This window comes from Strongylocentrotus purpuratus, unplaced genomic scaffold (assembly GCF_000002235.5).
Source record: "Strongylocentrotus purpuratus isolate Spur 01 unplaced genomic scaffold, Spur_5.0 spur5_scaffold_6, whole genome shotgun sequence".
In the NCBI taxonomy this organism is placed as follows: Eukaryota; Metazoa; Echinodermata; class Echinoidea; order Camarodonta; family Strongylocentrotidae; genus Strongylocentrotus; species Strongylocentrotus purpuratus.
This window is the reverse complement of record NW_022145612.1, coordinates 9,184,721-9,200,430: the sequence shown is the minus strand read 5'-3', so window position 1 is coordinate 9,200,430 and position 15,710 is coordinate 9,184,721. Positions and strand designations below refer to the sequence as shown.

At 36.4% G+C, this 15,710-nt stretch overlaps 1 protein-coding gene across 1 annotated transcript; it reads right to left on the bottom strand.

Moving 5' to 3' along the window:
• Window positions 1-2,600: 2,600 nt before the first annotated feature.
• On the bottom strand, window positions 2,601-15,638 carry LOC588635 (cholinesterase 1). Its single transcript, XM_030973355.1, has 11 exons — window positions 14,947-15,638; window positions 11,600-11,782; window positions 10,844-11,003; window positions 9,231-9,308; window positions 8,331-8,449; window positions 7,337-7,507; window positions 6,632-6,863; window positions 5,749-5,956; window positions 5,088-5,267; window positions 4,413-4,594; window positions 2,601-3,777 (listed from the first exon to the last, which is right to left on the bottom strand). Exons 1-11 carry the CDS (start codon window positions 15,109-15,111, stop codon window positions 3,659-3,661), a joined length of 1,797 nt encoding a protein of 598 aa, XP_030829215.1. The 5' UTR covers window positions 15,112-15,638; the 3' UTR covers window positions 2,601-3,658.
• Window positions 15,639-15,710: the final 72 nt, after the last annotated feature.

Sequence of the window (15,710 nt, the reverse complement as noted above, 5' to 3'; positions counted from 1 at the left end):
CCGCTTCACAACTCTTATTTTGCCCTCCATTTGGCTTCAGCTTATACCAACTCGCTTGTGCTTGTATTTGAACTCATGTTGATAGTAATCATGGACAGGCGCGGCGATCCTGAGTCCGATAGGGGACACATCCCCCAGGAAATTTAAAAATATAGCTAGAAAGAAATATAGCGGAAAGAACGTACATATTGGGCTTATGGAATTTTCTAGAATGCATAATTTCAGCATTCAACATTGCAAAATCTCGCTCGGTCGCTACGCCGCCTCGCCCAATCACACAAAACTATGATATGACGCTCCCGGTCGTGATTTATCCAAGGTTGGTGTAATAGATCTCTTTTTTTAATTTTAATTTCTACTAACCTAATTGTATGCTATCACAATCATGATTGTTTTATTTTCCCTTTAAAGCAGGCGCGTAGCCAGGGGCAGTAGGGGCAGTAAGAGGACATAGGAAGAAAAAGGAGCAGACAAAGAAACATTTTAGAAAATTCTGACAAGTCGAGAACGTTACAACGAATCGTCTTCTTCTATTTAATGAAACATCAAAGCTTCCGCGCTTTGCGCGGGAGGGGAAAACTGAATTCAGACAAGGATTAAGAGTAATTATGTGATGAAACGTCAAAGCTTACGCGCTTCGCGCATGAGGGGGGGGGGAGGGAGACCTGAATTCAGACATGGATTAAGAGTCGAGAACAGTACAACGCATCGCCTTCTTTCTCCGATGATTTAATAAAACGTCACAGTTTCCGCGCTCCGCGCGGGTGGGGGGGGGGGGGGGGGGACTGAATTCAGACAAGGATTAAGAGCCAAGAACGGTACAACGAATCGTCTTCTATCTCTAATAATTTAAGGAATTATAAAAGCTTCCGCGCTTCGCGCGGAAGGGTCCAACGGAATTCATGGTAATCGGTGGCCTCTACACCACCCCCCCCACTGAAAAAGGTCTAGCGACGCTGCCTGCTTGTAGGTACTGGTGTGGTGCTTCTAATATGACCTTGTCAGTATTGGTATGTTGAGTTGAAAAAAAATCCGCCCCCCCCCCCCTCTATTGGAAAATCCTGGATCCGCGCCTGCTTTATTGCAATATGGTGCATACTGTATGAAATCGTTCAGGCATAACTTGTACAAATTCAACGATAACTCACACAGTTACCAGAGCCCCCCCTCTCTCTCTCTCTCTTTCTCTCTCTCTCTCTCTCTCTTTCTCTCTCTTTTTCTCTCTCTCTCTCTTTCGTCTTTATCTCTCTCTACATGTTCCCTTTTTATATGTGTCCATTTTATTGTCTCCCTTTTATTCCCATAGTCCCCCTTCTTTTTCTCTTTTTTCTCTCTCTCTCTCTCTCTCTCTCTCTCTCTCTCTCTCTCTTTCTCGTCTTATTGTCTTTCATTGCGGAATGCTCAGGCAAAAATCGCAATAATAATGTGCAATTATTGCATTCTGACTGCTAACATACCAGCAATGACTTTTTATTATTATTCATTGAAGTCTGATACATAATCAATGTTATTCAAATAACCGAGGGACGGCACAAAAAGTTATTACAAATGCATTATTACAAATGCAACGATAAAGCACGCTTGCTCAGTTTTAATTCAAGGAAGTCAGTATCGCGGTACTGAGTTCTTTTGTGAGACCCTCTTATTGATATAAATTGTGTTGGTGATTGCAGGTTTCGAACCTTTTCACATGTGTTGTCGGCGGAAAATGACAATTACTGCACTAAATCAAAAGTAGACTAAAAATTGTTACGTGAAAAAAAAAGCTTTTGCATTAACTGTGCCAATCACAAATATTGTCCCCTCATGAACAGCGCTTAGCACCTCGGCTTGAGCAGTAATTTATCAAACTTAACATGTACATGGCTACAATTCGATGTTAAGTGCATCGGAAATTAGGTTCACTTCAGTGACAAAAAATAAATAAATAAATAGGAACTGGTTTGTAGTTTTGAGCAGATATACAATTGAGCAGGGGAGGAGCGTAAATTTGTTGTTCCGGGCTACTACTGCTACTACTACTACTACTACTTCTGATAAAGTATTTATATAACACATTTTCCATACACATGTTCAAACGCGCTTTAAAGTTATATTCTTAACAGAAGAAGTGAGTTTTAAGATATTGTTAAGGTATTGACAGATCGCTGTATGGGTAGGTTGTTCCACAGTTTGGGAACAGAAGTTGTGTAAGGTCTGTCAACAAGTGTGGGAAGAATCTTGCTGATATGGACGGTTCAGCGTGATGCTTTGAAAGGAGCGAAGGGAATAGCTGGATGTTTGCCTGATAGTTATGAGTTGAGGTAGGTAGTGACGAGCCAGAACTTGGACGCATTTGAAGGTGAGAAGAAGTCTTTTGTATTTTGTATGAACTATGCCAGGTTATCTCGCGTCATCTTGTTTCTGTATATACATGTATGTGTACCCCTCTCATTTGTTTTATTTTTTAAAAACTTCTATTCGCTAAAAATTGGGACTGTTCTAGTTATACCACATCAGTAAGACCTTACATTACACACAAATCCTACAAAAACTTCAAGAAGAAAAAGAAGATGACCTCCTAATTCTTAAGACACAATGAAGATAAAGACAAAGCCACATTGCTATCTCGATCAATACTTTATTTCAATCATTCTTCTTTTTTAACAATAATGCTATTCTTGGCAGTACAATATACTCCTACAATGTCGTGTTATATATTTTGACATCTACCCCCTCCCCCTATTTTACAACTAAATTAGTACGACCTACACAATTAACAAATTAGCTACCGACAATTGTTAACTACACCATGAAGCGCGACATACTATTTTTTTATACGGTTTTAGTTTGATAAAATGTAACTATACAAACCTTTTTAAGAAAGAAAATAATATAATGAGTCTTCATTTCGTTGTAATGACTATTTACAAGTAATCATGATTAAAAGTACCGAGATCAACAAATCCTATTTAACTTTTGTAAAAGATTTCAAGAGTTGAAGAGCAAACTATACACCGGACCTTTGCTGAGCCCTAAATGTTTTAATAAATATCTCCTCTTGAACATTCTAGCATTATCTCAACAGCTACTTATCTACACTTTCCTATCAAAAAACCTTGATATCGATGGCTTTTGAAAGACGGACTCAAAGCGAAAATATGTTTTTCTCTAATACGTCAGTCAAATCATATATATACCGACTCAACACGGACTGCTTCTTTGCCATTGAGAGTAATGTAATTTGATGGTCGGTTTGTTGCCGGTCTCGTGTCGGTCTCGTTGGTGTGACTGTGATATAAATCATTAGATTTCAAGAAGAAATGGAGGATGGGAGAGGGTTTACGAAGTAGGATAGGCATTTATAATTATATGAATACACACTGCTTCATTTCTGCAAGAATTATGTTTGATTATTTGGATATCTGTCTATCACGAAATGATATCATGTTATGGAAATATATTGTAACTTTTGTACATGTATAAGTCCTAAAACTCAGAAGAGTGGACTTTTTCAGAATTGTGTTTATTACGTTCACGTTACAAAAGATTTGTTTGTTTATCAAACATGAAATAAATTGGAAGCATTCGAGAATAAATCATTCAATATTTAAAAAAGACTGTCCTTAGTGCCGAGTTAGCCTGCATTCAAGAATCAGGCAGAACACCAGAAGTAAGATTAGTTGCATTTTGGAGCTTCCTTGTATTCATCATAAGCTTGTTGCCAGTTAGTCATTTGACTTTGCCAGTTCTTGAACTCGTTTTGCCAGTCCGACAAATCGTCCATCGATTGGGAAGCTGGAAAAAATGAAAAGCCAATTGAATTGTAAACTAAATATTATACACTGCACAAAAAGGATGGTGTATATTTGTATAAAAGCGTACATGTTTTAATTCTGTTTGATTTATAAAGTAACCAAGGGGAGCATATAACCTCAGGTGGACATTTCCATCGCAAGAGGGGCACTTTCTCATCAGTTACGGGGCTATTGTTGTTGTTTGGGGGAAAGCTGGGGAGCATTCTCCCTCACCCCCGTGCCAATAACATATCTAGCAATACAGGTTGGTAAAGGGAGATGAGGACCCCATGTTCTAAAAAAAGGACTATTTCTTCGATTGTGTTGCAATCTTAGTTCAGAATGGGAACGTTTCCGATACAATGAAGATATCAGAAGAAGAACTTGCATCAAATTAAAGTCCGTCAAAACAGTTTTAAGTTTGTAGAAGAGAACGCTTTCTATATATGCATAGGTGAGTTTTAAAAAAAAGAAAAAAAAAAAGATGTTTTCATCTGTTAGGAATCATCAATACATTAATGCATGAAAATGGAAAAAAATATGTCATTGATAATTCATGCAGGAAATTCTAAAAAAATATGTAAAAAAGATATGCGAGAATTGATTATGAGTGGAAATGAACGTGATTATACGTACCGATGAATTTCTGGAGCTTCGGGAAATAGTCATTCCAAAAGTGGCATTGCCTGGCCTTCAGTGCCCTCCCTACTCCATTATTAGCGATATCTAGAGATATCTCCTTGTAAGAGAGCTCAGGAACCGTGAAAGATGGCCAGCTGCCCAACCCTTCATTCGGGTTAGCGCCAGACGTCGGATCCCTAAAAAGAATGGTACCGCATTTCACATGTTAATATATATATATATATGAAATTTGTCTCTTCTTTATCTTAACAAAATAAGATGACAAATGAAGAGACACATAATTATTCAGATTAGGGCCCCGCATGTCTAATACTATAATTAATTTCATCACAAGTCATTGGGTCAATATAATATTGTACACTTGAAGTTATATAAGGCCTATGTGAGTTCGTTACCTTATTGTGAGATTGTCAGCAAACGAACATGTGTATACTTAACCAGACACAGATGTAGCATTAACATTTGGTCCTAACTGCCTAGTAATATGTTGTCATATTTTTAATATGAGACAGCCACTTAAAGAGCAACTTTCTACAGGGAATACTTCTATGATATTCTTCCAAGCTTACACATAAATGAGAAGGCTCACGAACTTTGTTCATCTATACATTAACGAAATATACTCTTTCACCTTACGCTACTGACTCATCATTACGAAATCTGCTTTACCCATATTTGGCAAAGTTAGTCCAGGACTTCATCATCTTGACCGACAATGTCTTCTCTTCGTCTGTCAGCATGTATATATCTCTGTCAGAGAGCTGTTCAATGAAGGGCGCTCCAAACACAAATGTAACCTCCTCTGCGTGGCCGGCTCCAAACCATCCCGGGAACCCTTCAAAAACAGACCTTGCAGAAAGAGATAAGATGACACAATATGAAATACGTAACAAGACCATTTTCTTGATCTCTGTTGCAGAATATTTGTATCCTACGATACACTATCTAACTTTTGTTTTCATTTTGTTATTGTGTAAGCACAGTTTTGACGTCATCAGCATATAGAGTCTCGTTGGCTCCCGATGGTTCTAAGTGGGTGTCGGTCACCTCTGATGTCCATCATTGTCCCTTAAATATATCAAAGTATTTCACCTCAAAATTTTCATCGCGCCATCAAATATGTTTAACTTCGAACTGCGGCCTCAGAGAAATATAACACCACGCGAGATATTCAGAATTGTTTGATTCATAATATTCAATTTTTGATAGGTCTGCCACGGCCTGCCACGCCTGGTAAAACATGGTCTCCAGTATTGAACATCTTTAAGACGATCAGCTGTAGTTATAGTATTTGATAATAGTCGTCATGCTAACACTAACCACTACCTACCTTGATGGTTCATGCGTAAAGAAATACTTGAACACTGTGTCCCCCACACCAGCATGGTATCTAGCGAACTGATCTGAAGGGCAGGAGAACCCTTGGTCTCCAGCACATTCTATATAGGACGGCATCTGGTTGGCGGAAGAGTTATCTGCAATGGTCCAATCCGTGTATTCCTGACGAATAGCAGCGATCAAGATATCCTCGGTGATGCCTTATATTTCGTAATTATGAGAGAAGAAAGATGATTTTAAAATAAAGAATATCAATGCAATGATGTATCCAAATATCAACTCACGTAAAATCATAAACTCTAGGTTATTCTCAAAAGTTGTAGTACTAAATATGACAATGATAGTGATGAAAATAACAATAGTGATGACGATAATGATGATGATGATGATGATGATGATGATGATAATCAATATTGGGTCTTATTTACAAAGACAGCCAAATCAATGATAATGTGCACAATTTCTCTTCCGGCATACTCCTAACCTTGACCGTATAATCCTACCCTAAGATGCAACCTCAAACCTTATATCTTTAAAGAAATAAAACCCGCAGCAAATGTAGTGTCGTCCGGCCCTAAAATTATCATTATCCCAGTATTTGCTAAGTACCCATTTCATACACCTGAATACAGAAGATAGAGGGACAAATACGATTTCAGCACCGAGCACAACATGGACCTCTCACAGGAGAGTCAAGAGCCTTTGCCATTATATATGTTCAAGGAGAAGAAGCAGAAGGAGGGGGGACATGTACAAGAAGAAAATTAATGAAGAAGAAAAAAGAAGAAAAGAAGAAGAAGAGGAAGAATAGGAAGAATAACGAAAGTAGGAGGAGAAAGTAGAGGAAGGTACCGAAAATACTCAAACACTCTCACCGTATGTCACCATCAGGGATCTGATTATTACGTCCAGACCCGAAGTGTTAACCTCTGGCCGAGGTGGATTGGGAGCATCCGTAGGAAAGACAGCTATGAGGAAGAGAGTGCCTTCGTCCCTGTTGGTACCGGTTAGTATAGGACACCTCTTGAAGTCCTTATTTTTATATAGATTGGCTGGCTCATCGTCAAGGAAATCACCGTCAACAGAAACAGGACAGAATGAATACGCCTGTAGACAAAAAGGATAAAAGAAAAAGGTTGTGTCATCAAGCTGAGTTGCAGTATGTTCTCAAAACTGATATCAAAATGTCTGTTTATAAATGCAATTGAGTACTTGTGGTGTTATTACACTGGAATTGAAAATGTCTGGAAGAACTTGAAATATTGATTAGGCAGCGCATAAGAATTGATACATATTACTTTGAGGTAATGGAATGATTACAATGAAAATAAATGTATCCAATCTTGCTGGAAATCACATGAACATCACACGACACTTAAGACTTCAAACACATGTGGCACGAAATTGTATTCCAGACTTATCATTCTCGTTACATTTTTAATATGGGGGTATTAGAAGTGCAATCCTTCCAAGGGGGACATTTGTTCTGTCATATTCGTCCAAACTGACATAAAAGATTGACGAAGCTCCCGAATAATTGTTCACCTTCAGGAGTAGTCTTTAAATAAAGGTGTACTCACGAGTAATGAACTGTTGATAATCTCATTGGCAGTCTTAGTTTCCAAACAGGCGATCAAAGCTGAGGAAGGTGACGTGTCGCAGCCCAAGGCCTCTCCCAAATTCTTGGCGTCTTGGACTTCCATTTCCGCTGGTCTCGGATCAAAGGACCAGTTAGGAACTGTAGATCCACTCTAAGAGAGATCCATTATAATAGTAATTGTTCTGATAAATTTCAAAACGGATATTCTTGAAACAAACACAAAGATGCATGAACCCGAAAGGTCAAACTATAAATAACATCTTCTATATTTCATGTATTACCGATACAATCCAATCCAATTAATAAAATAGCAATACTAATATGGGTTTATAGCGCACTTAATACGGAATACCGTCTCTACGCGCTTTATGAATATTATTATCACCCCGGTCATTGGATTCCTTCAGGTACACAGTGTGCACTATTTCCACTTCCTGGTGAGTATTCCTAGCATATGGCCACCGTGAGGGCATATGGCATTTGCTTTAAATAAAAAAAGGATTTCGTCATCCTACCAGGTATCCATTTCTCTCCTGGGTATATTGAGTGGCAAATGTAGATTAATGTCTTGCCAAATGACTTTAGTGCTTTGTCTGGGATCTTACCCACGACCTTTGGATTTCCTGTCAAGCGCTCAAACTACTCCACTACGAAACATTTACTTCTATCAGTATATCTTGGCTCAACTGGTCTTTTGAAGTGCTGCATTGTTGTTTGAATGGCCCGAGTTAAAATCCCTTAGGTTTTTCAAGCAAAAATATACCACTTCAAAAGACCATTTGAGCCAATACATACTGATAAAAATCCACATTTCCTAGCAGAATATAGGTACTTCAGGAGTTTCTTTGAACGACCGACGGGGAGAGCTGTCCGATGTTTGTTTGTACAGTTATGATTATGTTATTTTAAAGTCTTTATTATTTGTTTCATTTTTTTCTTCTTCCAAATATGTTACAAAATAGAATACCAATTACCTCAATGATGGCTTGGTTGAATAAACCTCGACTGCGTTTGGATAGAGTTAGATATTCGACCGCTGCTCCACCGGCACTCTCTCCAAATAGTGTTATTCTATCTTTGTCACCACCAAAAGCTTTCCAAATGAATAAATATAATATATATATTTGTTAAGTTGTTGTCTCATTTTATATATCAAACGGGTCTTGATAATATCAAGACACACATGTATCCATCCTTATTTAAATTTAAAAATATATCATGGAAAGCATATTATCATAGGTCTTCTAAAAAAACTGGAGACTTTCCCCGAGTCATACGTTAAAAAAGTATTTTAGTCATTTTGTGTGTAGGAATATAAAGGAAAGTAGTCCAGCGCTACGTCACATTAGTGACATTACCGATTCAGCCAATATGAAGTTCGCATACGTATAGTGATTATGGATTTCAAAAACTCAAAACTGTCTCATGTTTTGTCAGGTTTCGTTCAACCTTTCACCATTCTGCTTCTATGATTTGTTTTGCTTTCTTTTAGAGTCATTTCTTTTAAGGTTGGATATTTCCTTAAATTTTAAGTTAAGTCTCGTATTTATTATTTACCCGAAATTGTTAACATTGTTTACGATGACAGCTTTGTTGTTTTTGCTCTCTGTAGCGGTGTATGCATGGGTAAGTTTCATCCTAATAACTGTGTACATTTCAAATCATATTCAACACGCACACGGCCAAAACTAGATGTCGGGTTTATAATGACATTTAGAAGAAAATTGTTTTCTAATTAATTATAATGATTTCAATGTAACATGAATAGTTGTATATCATTGGCAATTTGGTTGAGTTACCCACATATGTATTATGATCAATTTACATCTGCTATCTAAAAATTAGTGAACATTGGATTTGAAAAAAATTGACACCTTCAATGTTATCGTGAATCCACTGAAGAGCAGCTACTTGATCCAACATCCCCACGTTACCGGGTGCTTCGGCATCCTCTGGGGAAAAAGAAATAGATATCGAGCATTCAACGAATGATATTTTTACATTAGTATTTAGTCCTAAAAGGTAGTATTCCATAGACTATCAATTAAATTCTATATTGTGAGATGAAGCTTGATCGTAAATAAATTTTCCGTAAAAAATGTAAAAAATTCAAATACGAAATTACCACATTTTTAAATAGCATTGAATTGTGACATGATTGTAATATAAATACTAACATTGTTCGTTTTTTAAATACGAATTATATTGTTGTGATTGAGGGTAATTGCTAGTTCCATGATTTAGAAAAAAAGAATACTATGAAGTCAATACACCAGTTTACGGTTATAGGCGCCATTTTAATTTACGAGTAAACAAACCATTGACCTCTAGAGGTCAGTTGTTTACGCGTAAATTAAGATAGCGCCCATGCAAATATGATGCGAGCGCACAGCGCAGGCAGTGTCATCAATGTTTTCAGATGCGCATGTATTGTTGCGTCACTGCCTGCGCTCTGCGTTCACATCATATGTGCATGGGCGCCGTATCAATTTACGCGTAAACCACTAACCTCTAGAGGTCAATGGTTTGTTTACTCGTAAGTTAAAATGGCGCCCATGTCTGCGCATGCGCACTGTTGTAGCCGTAAACTGGTGTATTATATATTTCACCTTTAATAGGGCTCTCTATATTCCATTTTCCTTTTCAGTTCAGTCTTTTAATTGCATTCAAACAGTTGGTACGATGCTGTCACTTTTTCTTTCTTTTTACTGTTAATGGAGTTTATGTTTATTTGTACCATTTATTTTGTGAAATCATTGGAAAATGTGAAATATAACCTGAAACTGAAATTGACACGTTGACCATAATGTTTAGGGCCATACCGAATAAAAAAAAAACGTTGTTAAAGGTGCTATGCCCCATTTGCAGGCCCCAAAAAATGAAAAGGTTAAATTCGACCGGCATTTGAAAGATAATACTAATTTAGAACTTCCCTAGAAAAAAGGGCGGCTTGAAAATGTCTTAAAGTCGGAAAATAACGAGTATTAGTTTTCGAATCAACTTAAGAGCTATAGCGCCAGAAAGTAATAGTCTGATTTTCAGACCATTGTACCGAATGGTCGTACGTTTTATGCTGTCGAAAGATTCAATCAATTTGATTATGGCCATTACAAGAAGTGGGTTATTGATGTAGACAAATGCTCATGTACCCTTTATAGCTCATTTTATGTATGTTATTATCAAAGAAGTAAAAAAACCAGTCAGTCGCTCAATAGTGTCTGACACTGAATTCTAGCATGTAAACAGGTTTCCTTGAATAAATTGAATATTAGGACACTGATAACGTTTAAATTTCACATATAGGACATACATGACATATTCATAATTCCTGCAAAGTTCTACAGAATTTGAAGTTGGCTGCAAAAGGGACATATAGTATCTTAAAGCTAAAGAACGATCAAAATTAAAAAGAACATATACTACGTATCATCAAAATGATTTGATTGGAAACAATGAAAAGCGTCCTTGTTATAATTGTAAAACTTACTTGTGGTGAACTTGGCAAAGACTGCTAGTCGATAGTTGATTGTCACCACGATGACGTCACCGACAGCGACCAGTGGAACCCCGTAAAACTCGTATTGGTTGGCTGTCCCTGCAGTGAACCCTCCGCCGTGGATCCATACCATAACTGTTGCATTCGTGGGCTACATACAAAAATATAAATTGCTGGAAATCATTTATTCTCTAAATAAACAGGAGTGGAAATGCATTATGGGGGAGCCATATTAGGGATTGCTTCTTTAGGAATGGAAGTTGATGCTTAATAGTGGGATTAACTCTACAAATCTTTATTTAACCACTACATTGGAGTGCATGTCTCTTACAGATGTAGTTTCGAATTGGTTATACATACTCAAACAGAATCGATCCTTAGATGGTCTATCTGATGAATCGGGCCTACTATCACGACTTTTGAAGAATGAATCATGCCCAAGATAAATTAGAATGCTTGACAAATATTAGGGAAATAGTCCATTTTTTAATATGAAATGCTGTCGTACACATATTTCAAGTTGTAGTCTTCTGAAAAAGCAGATTGATTAAAAAAACGCGATAGCAAAGACATAAGAAAAATTACATAATGCGTCATTGTGTGTTCGCTTATTTCAATGAGTAATTGACAGGACTTTTGAAACTGCTTTGGTTGATTTTTCAAAATTCTTTTCCAACGTGATTAAGGGAAATATTAAAAATATGTTTTAAACAGCTTGTTTTTTTATCATCAATTGATATAGGCTACCTTCGGGCTAGGAGAATAGACATTGAGATAGAGACAATCCTCGGACATTGATTCCATTATGGTCCCGAAGATCGGAAGCTGCGTGCAAGCATCTTTGAACTCCGTCACATTAAGAGGCCCATCCCATGGCCGTTTGGCGACTGGTGGTTTGAAGCGACGAGGCGGCTCCGCAAACGGTACTCCCTATCATGGAAAAATACTAGTAACAGTGATAATGATAACAATAATAATGATAGTAGTAACCGTGGTAACAGTGGTAGTATTAGTAGTATTAGTATTAGTATTATTATTAGTAGTAGTTGTATAGTAGGAGTAGTATTATTTGTAGTAGTAGCAGTAGTTGTAGTAGTAGTAGTAGTAGTAGTAGTAGAAGAAGTAGTAGTAAATAGTAGTAGTAGTAATATTAGTGGTAGTAGAAATGGTGGTAGTAGTGGTAGTATAGTAAGCAAATAACTACCGTTGGTAAAGGTGATGGGACAAACTATCACTTCCGAGACGATCTGAATGTAGCTATCTTTCCGAAGCGAAGCTGAGGAAAGATAGCGTATACATTCTGATCGACGAGGAAGTGATAGTTTGCCATCGCCTGAAACCAAAAGGTGATTATTTGCTTTATATTCCACATCTAAAAAAATTAACTACAAAAAGAAAAGGACGTGTATGCATGTACAAAAAAGACACCATGCCCAAATTCACACCAAAAAAGTTAAACAGTTTAACCCAACCCCTTGAGGGTACGGTGCGCGCATGTGTTTGTTTTAATTGCGCTCATTGGTAATGCGCGCTTAATTACGCCTGTTTTAGTGCGCTTTTGGATAATCTTCAGTGAAAGTGCGTTGCCCTATGTAGATAGTACCCCTATCGTCAGTGAAAGTGCGTTGCACTGTGTAGATAGTAGTGCTATCTACACAGTGTAACGAACTTTTGCTTCTCCCATCATTAATGGGCGAACTATCTTTCATCACGTGATTTACTTTTGACCAATCGTCCTATCGAACACCCACTGAACACCTATTTTTTGAATGTCACATAGTAAGGAATGTATGGGAATATTTCGAAAGAAATTGTACGAAAGATGTAAACTTGTGTTGAAATTAACAGTCGAAAATGTTCTTTCGGGAATCACACCCAATAAATTTAATAAAGCTTTAAATTCAATTATCATTTGGTTTAAATGGGTATTTTATAAAAACAAATTGGCTGGAATTTTCCTTTTACTACAACAAGTTTTAAACGAGGTAAAGATTTATTTTGGTTTTGACAAAACTATCTTTTGTGAAAATATGAAGCAAGATTCATTTGAAAGATATTGGTCAGGTTTCAATGGTCTTTTTTAGTAATGGTGATTATATGTTTAATCAATGTTATGTTATACGATGGCGGTCGGCACTCTTGCGCTCAGCGGGTGAGAGCAGTGGAGTTACCGAGCAAGAACATCTGGACCAGATCTATTGTTCTGGCTTGTTGGGTGTTTGGAGAGTGGTCGGTGGGTGCTGGCTGGCATTGTGATGCACATTATTGGCATCTGACCTTAGGTCCTCTTACAATATGTTATGTGTCTTATTATTACGTTTTCAATGTTGTATCCAGTCAATGTTGTCATCACGCAATAGCTGTTGTTATGAAGAAAAGTGTATACTGCTTTATTATTTAATAAAACGCCCTACTGTGGGGAAAAATACAAATTAAAAAAAAATAGTAGTGGTTATAATCACGAGAAGAAGAATAATGATGATGATAATAATACAAACAATAGTAATAATAATAATTATAACAATGATAACGGCAATAATGATAATAATATGGTCTCACTTACCAAAGGAAGCCTCATCAGTGTTAATAATGCTTTTCCTATGGTTCCTGTAATTTTTATTACCCCAGCATTGCCAGGTACCCATTTATACAATTTGTCGTGGGCAAAGTACGTTGTCGATGAATGAAAGCACAGAGCAAGGAACGAACCTTCTTTAATATTAAGAGTTCAAAGCCTTCAATAAATATATCACGTTGCTTCCAATACACTACGATGCCTTTCAATAAAAACAATGCCAATTCCTTGTTTTGTTACATGACATATTTGTGATGTAGATTGGAGGAGAAAGGGACATCTTTTATAATTATCATCTCATATCAATGTACTTTTACATCTACTTCCATTTAATTATTGTTTATTAAAAATTAGGCATTATTATGTGTCCTTCACTATTTACTTTTTTTCCATACAATACAGATTTCTTGCTTCTCCCACTTTTGGACACACACAAGTTTCGTCAACTCTGGGGTAAATATGAGCTGATTGAAACGAAAGTTCCAAAGTCTATGTTTTGATACTGAGTACGATAATAGACGTTATAGCGTGCCTTTGTTCAAGTATTTATATTGATTGAGTGCGTCGGAGTTCAAAATAAATAAAAGTGAACTGTGACTTTGCAATTTTTCGTATATGCGAGTTAGTAAATATGAGTGAGTGGCATTCAACAACAAGTGTCCACATCACGTTTCTATAGGACGAGTGCTTTCATAGTTAAGTGAGCTATAGCTTTAACTCTATATATTCTGTATACATTATGCATTCTATGAAATGTGATAGAAGATCTATATATTATTATTATTTTTTTAATTGGAATGATGGAATAACAAATAAATTTCTCCGGAAAATCATTGGCCGGGGTAGATTTAAAATAGACAAATGATTATGATTTATAGCACAAAATGTCTTCTTCTTTATATTTGGGGAATATTTTGTTTCGTTTTCCACTGTCAATTATATATCCTGTTGGCAAAAGCGGGTAGATACAACATTATTTTCTTCATTAATTTTATACAAAAGAATTATGCTCTGTCATGTCTGTGTTAGTTCTTTTTTGACTATTCATACGAATTTATACTGCCTGTACATCGTAGCACTGTAAGAGTTAATTTGGACATTCAAATTTAAATGTAATAGAAAATGAAGCCCACTAATGATGACAAAAACATAGTGAATATAATATGAACTATGATGATAATGATGAGAATGATAATGACAATATTATTATAACAACTGTCATTTCATTATTATAATCATTATAAATAAATATAGATAATTAAAATAATAATAGTTATTTTAATGAAGCAATGTAATATATGATTTTTGGAGTTCATGAAACTTGAAACCTCTGATTTTCGTAAACAAACTTAGTACATTCTAACATTTTGGATATTTTATGGCAAGAGCTTTTCTTTATTTATATCAAATAAAGAAAAATATAATTGATTTTGGTTTTAATGTCATTCGTTTAAAAACTCATTCACAATTTCTAATTATAAGACTAATTACCAGGCACTGTATAAGAAAGATAGCTTACCAGATAAATATCAAAATCTTTATTGACATTAATAAAGTTCTCCTCTGTAAAATGTACAGTTTTTCCCACAAGCATGCCTTGGGCTACGGTCACGTTTGGATCTGCAATTGATACTTCGGGCATCAGAGCAAGAAAGAGAAGGCTGAGAAGGATGTAAAAATCCATTTTACAAAATTCAATGATAAGGACTCTTCACGTTGATTTAGTCTGTTGCAAGCCTAAAATTCACTGTCACCGTCAAAGATTATCCCTGCGTCTTTCGCCCGATTCAAAGAATGTGTTTGGTCACGTATTTGGTGCTGATCGTTTATGCATCAGCATTCTTGTGCAAACTTTGGGGCTTTGTTTGGGCCCATATTTGGGTATGCTTGTCATTCATTGCGATACTGTCTTTCCTTCTTCTTCTTCTAGGACTATAGATAAAGGTTAATGATACTTACTTCATGAAAATTGTTTGCAAACGGAGATGAGCTATGAAATCATAGTTATTAATAGACGATGGTGTGATTTGTATTTGATTATCGCAATAACCCACAACTTTCATTGTACCTGATAAATCTCCATTATTTGTCTACTTCTTAGGTATTTCTGCTTTTATTCAAGGGTGAAATCTACATTGGATCTGCAGAAATGTACTATTTCAGTATTCGAAAAGAAAGAATGTTTAATACTATTCCTATTAAAATCTCTTTTCCTCATTTTTATGTCCTATCTCTCTCTCTCTCTTTCTCTCTCTTTCTTGTTCCCTCTCTTTCTCTCTCTCT

Excerpts from the sequence above, each read along its gene's own strand:
- LOC588635 (XM_030973355.1), bottom strand. The coding sequence starts at position 15,111 with ATGGATTTTTACATCCTTCTCAGCCTTCTCTTTCTTGCTCTGATGCCC. Across the intron at positions 11,783-14,946 it reads AAGATTTTGATATTTATCTG|GGAGTACCGTTTGCGGAGCC; the intron begins GTAAGCTATCTT and ends TTTCCATGATAG. Across the intron at positions 6,864-7,336 it reads TTATCAACAGTTCATTACTC|GCGTATTCATTCTGTCCTGT; the intron begins GTGAGTACACCT and ends TTTTGTCTACAG.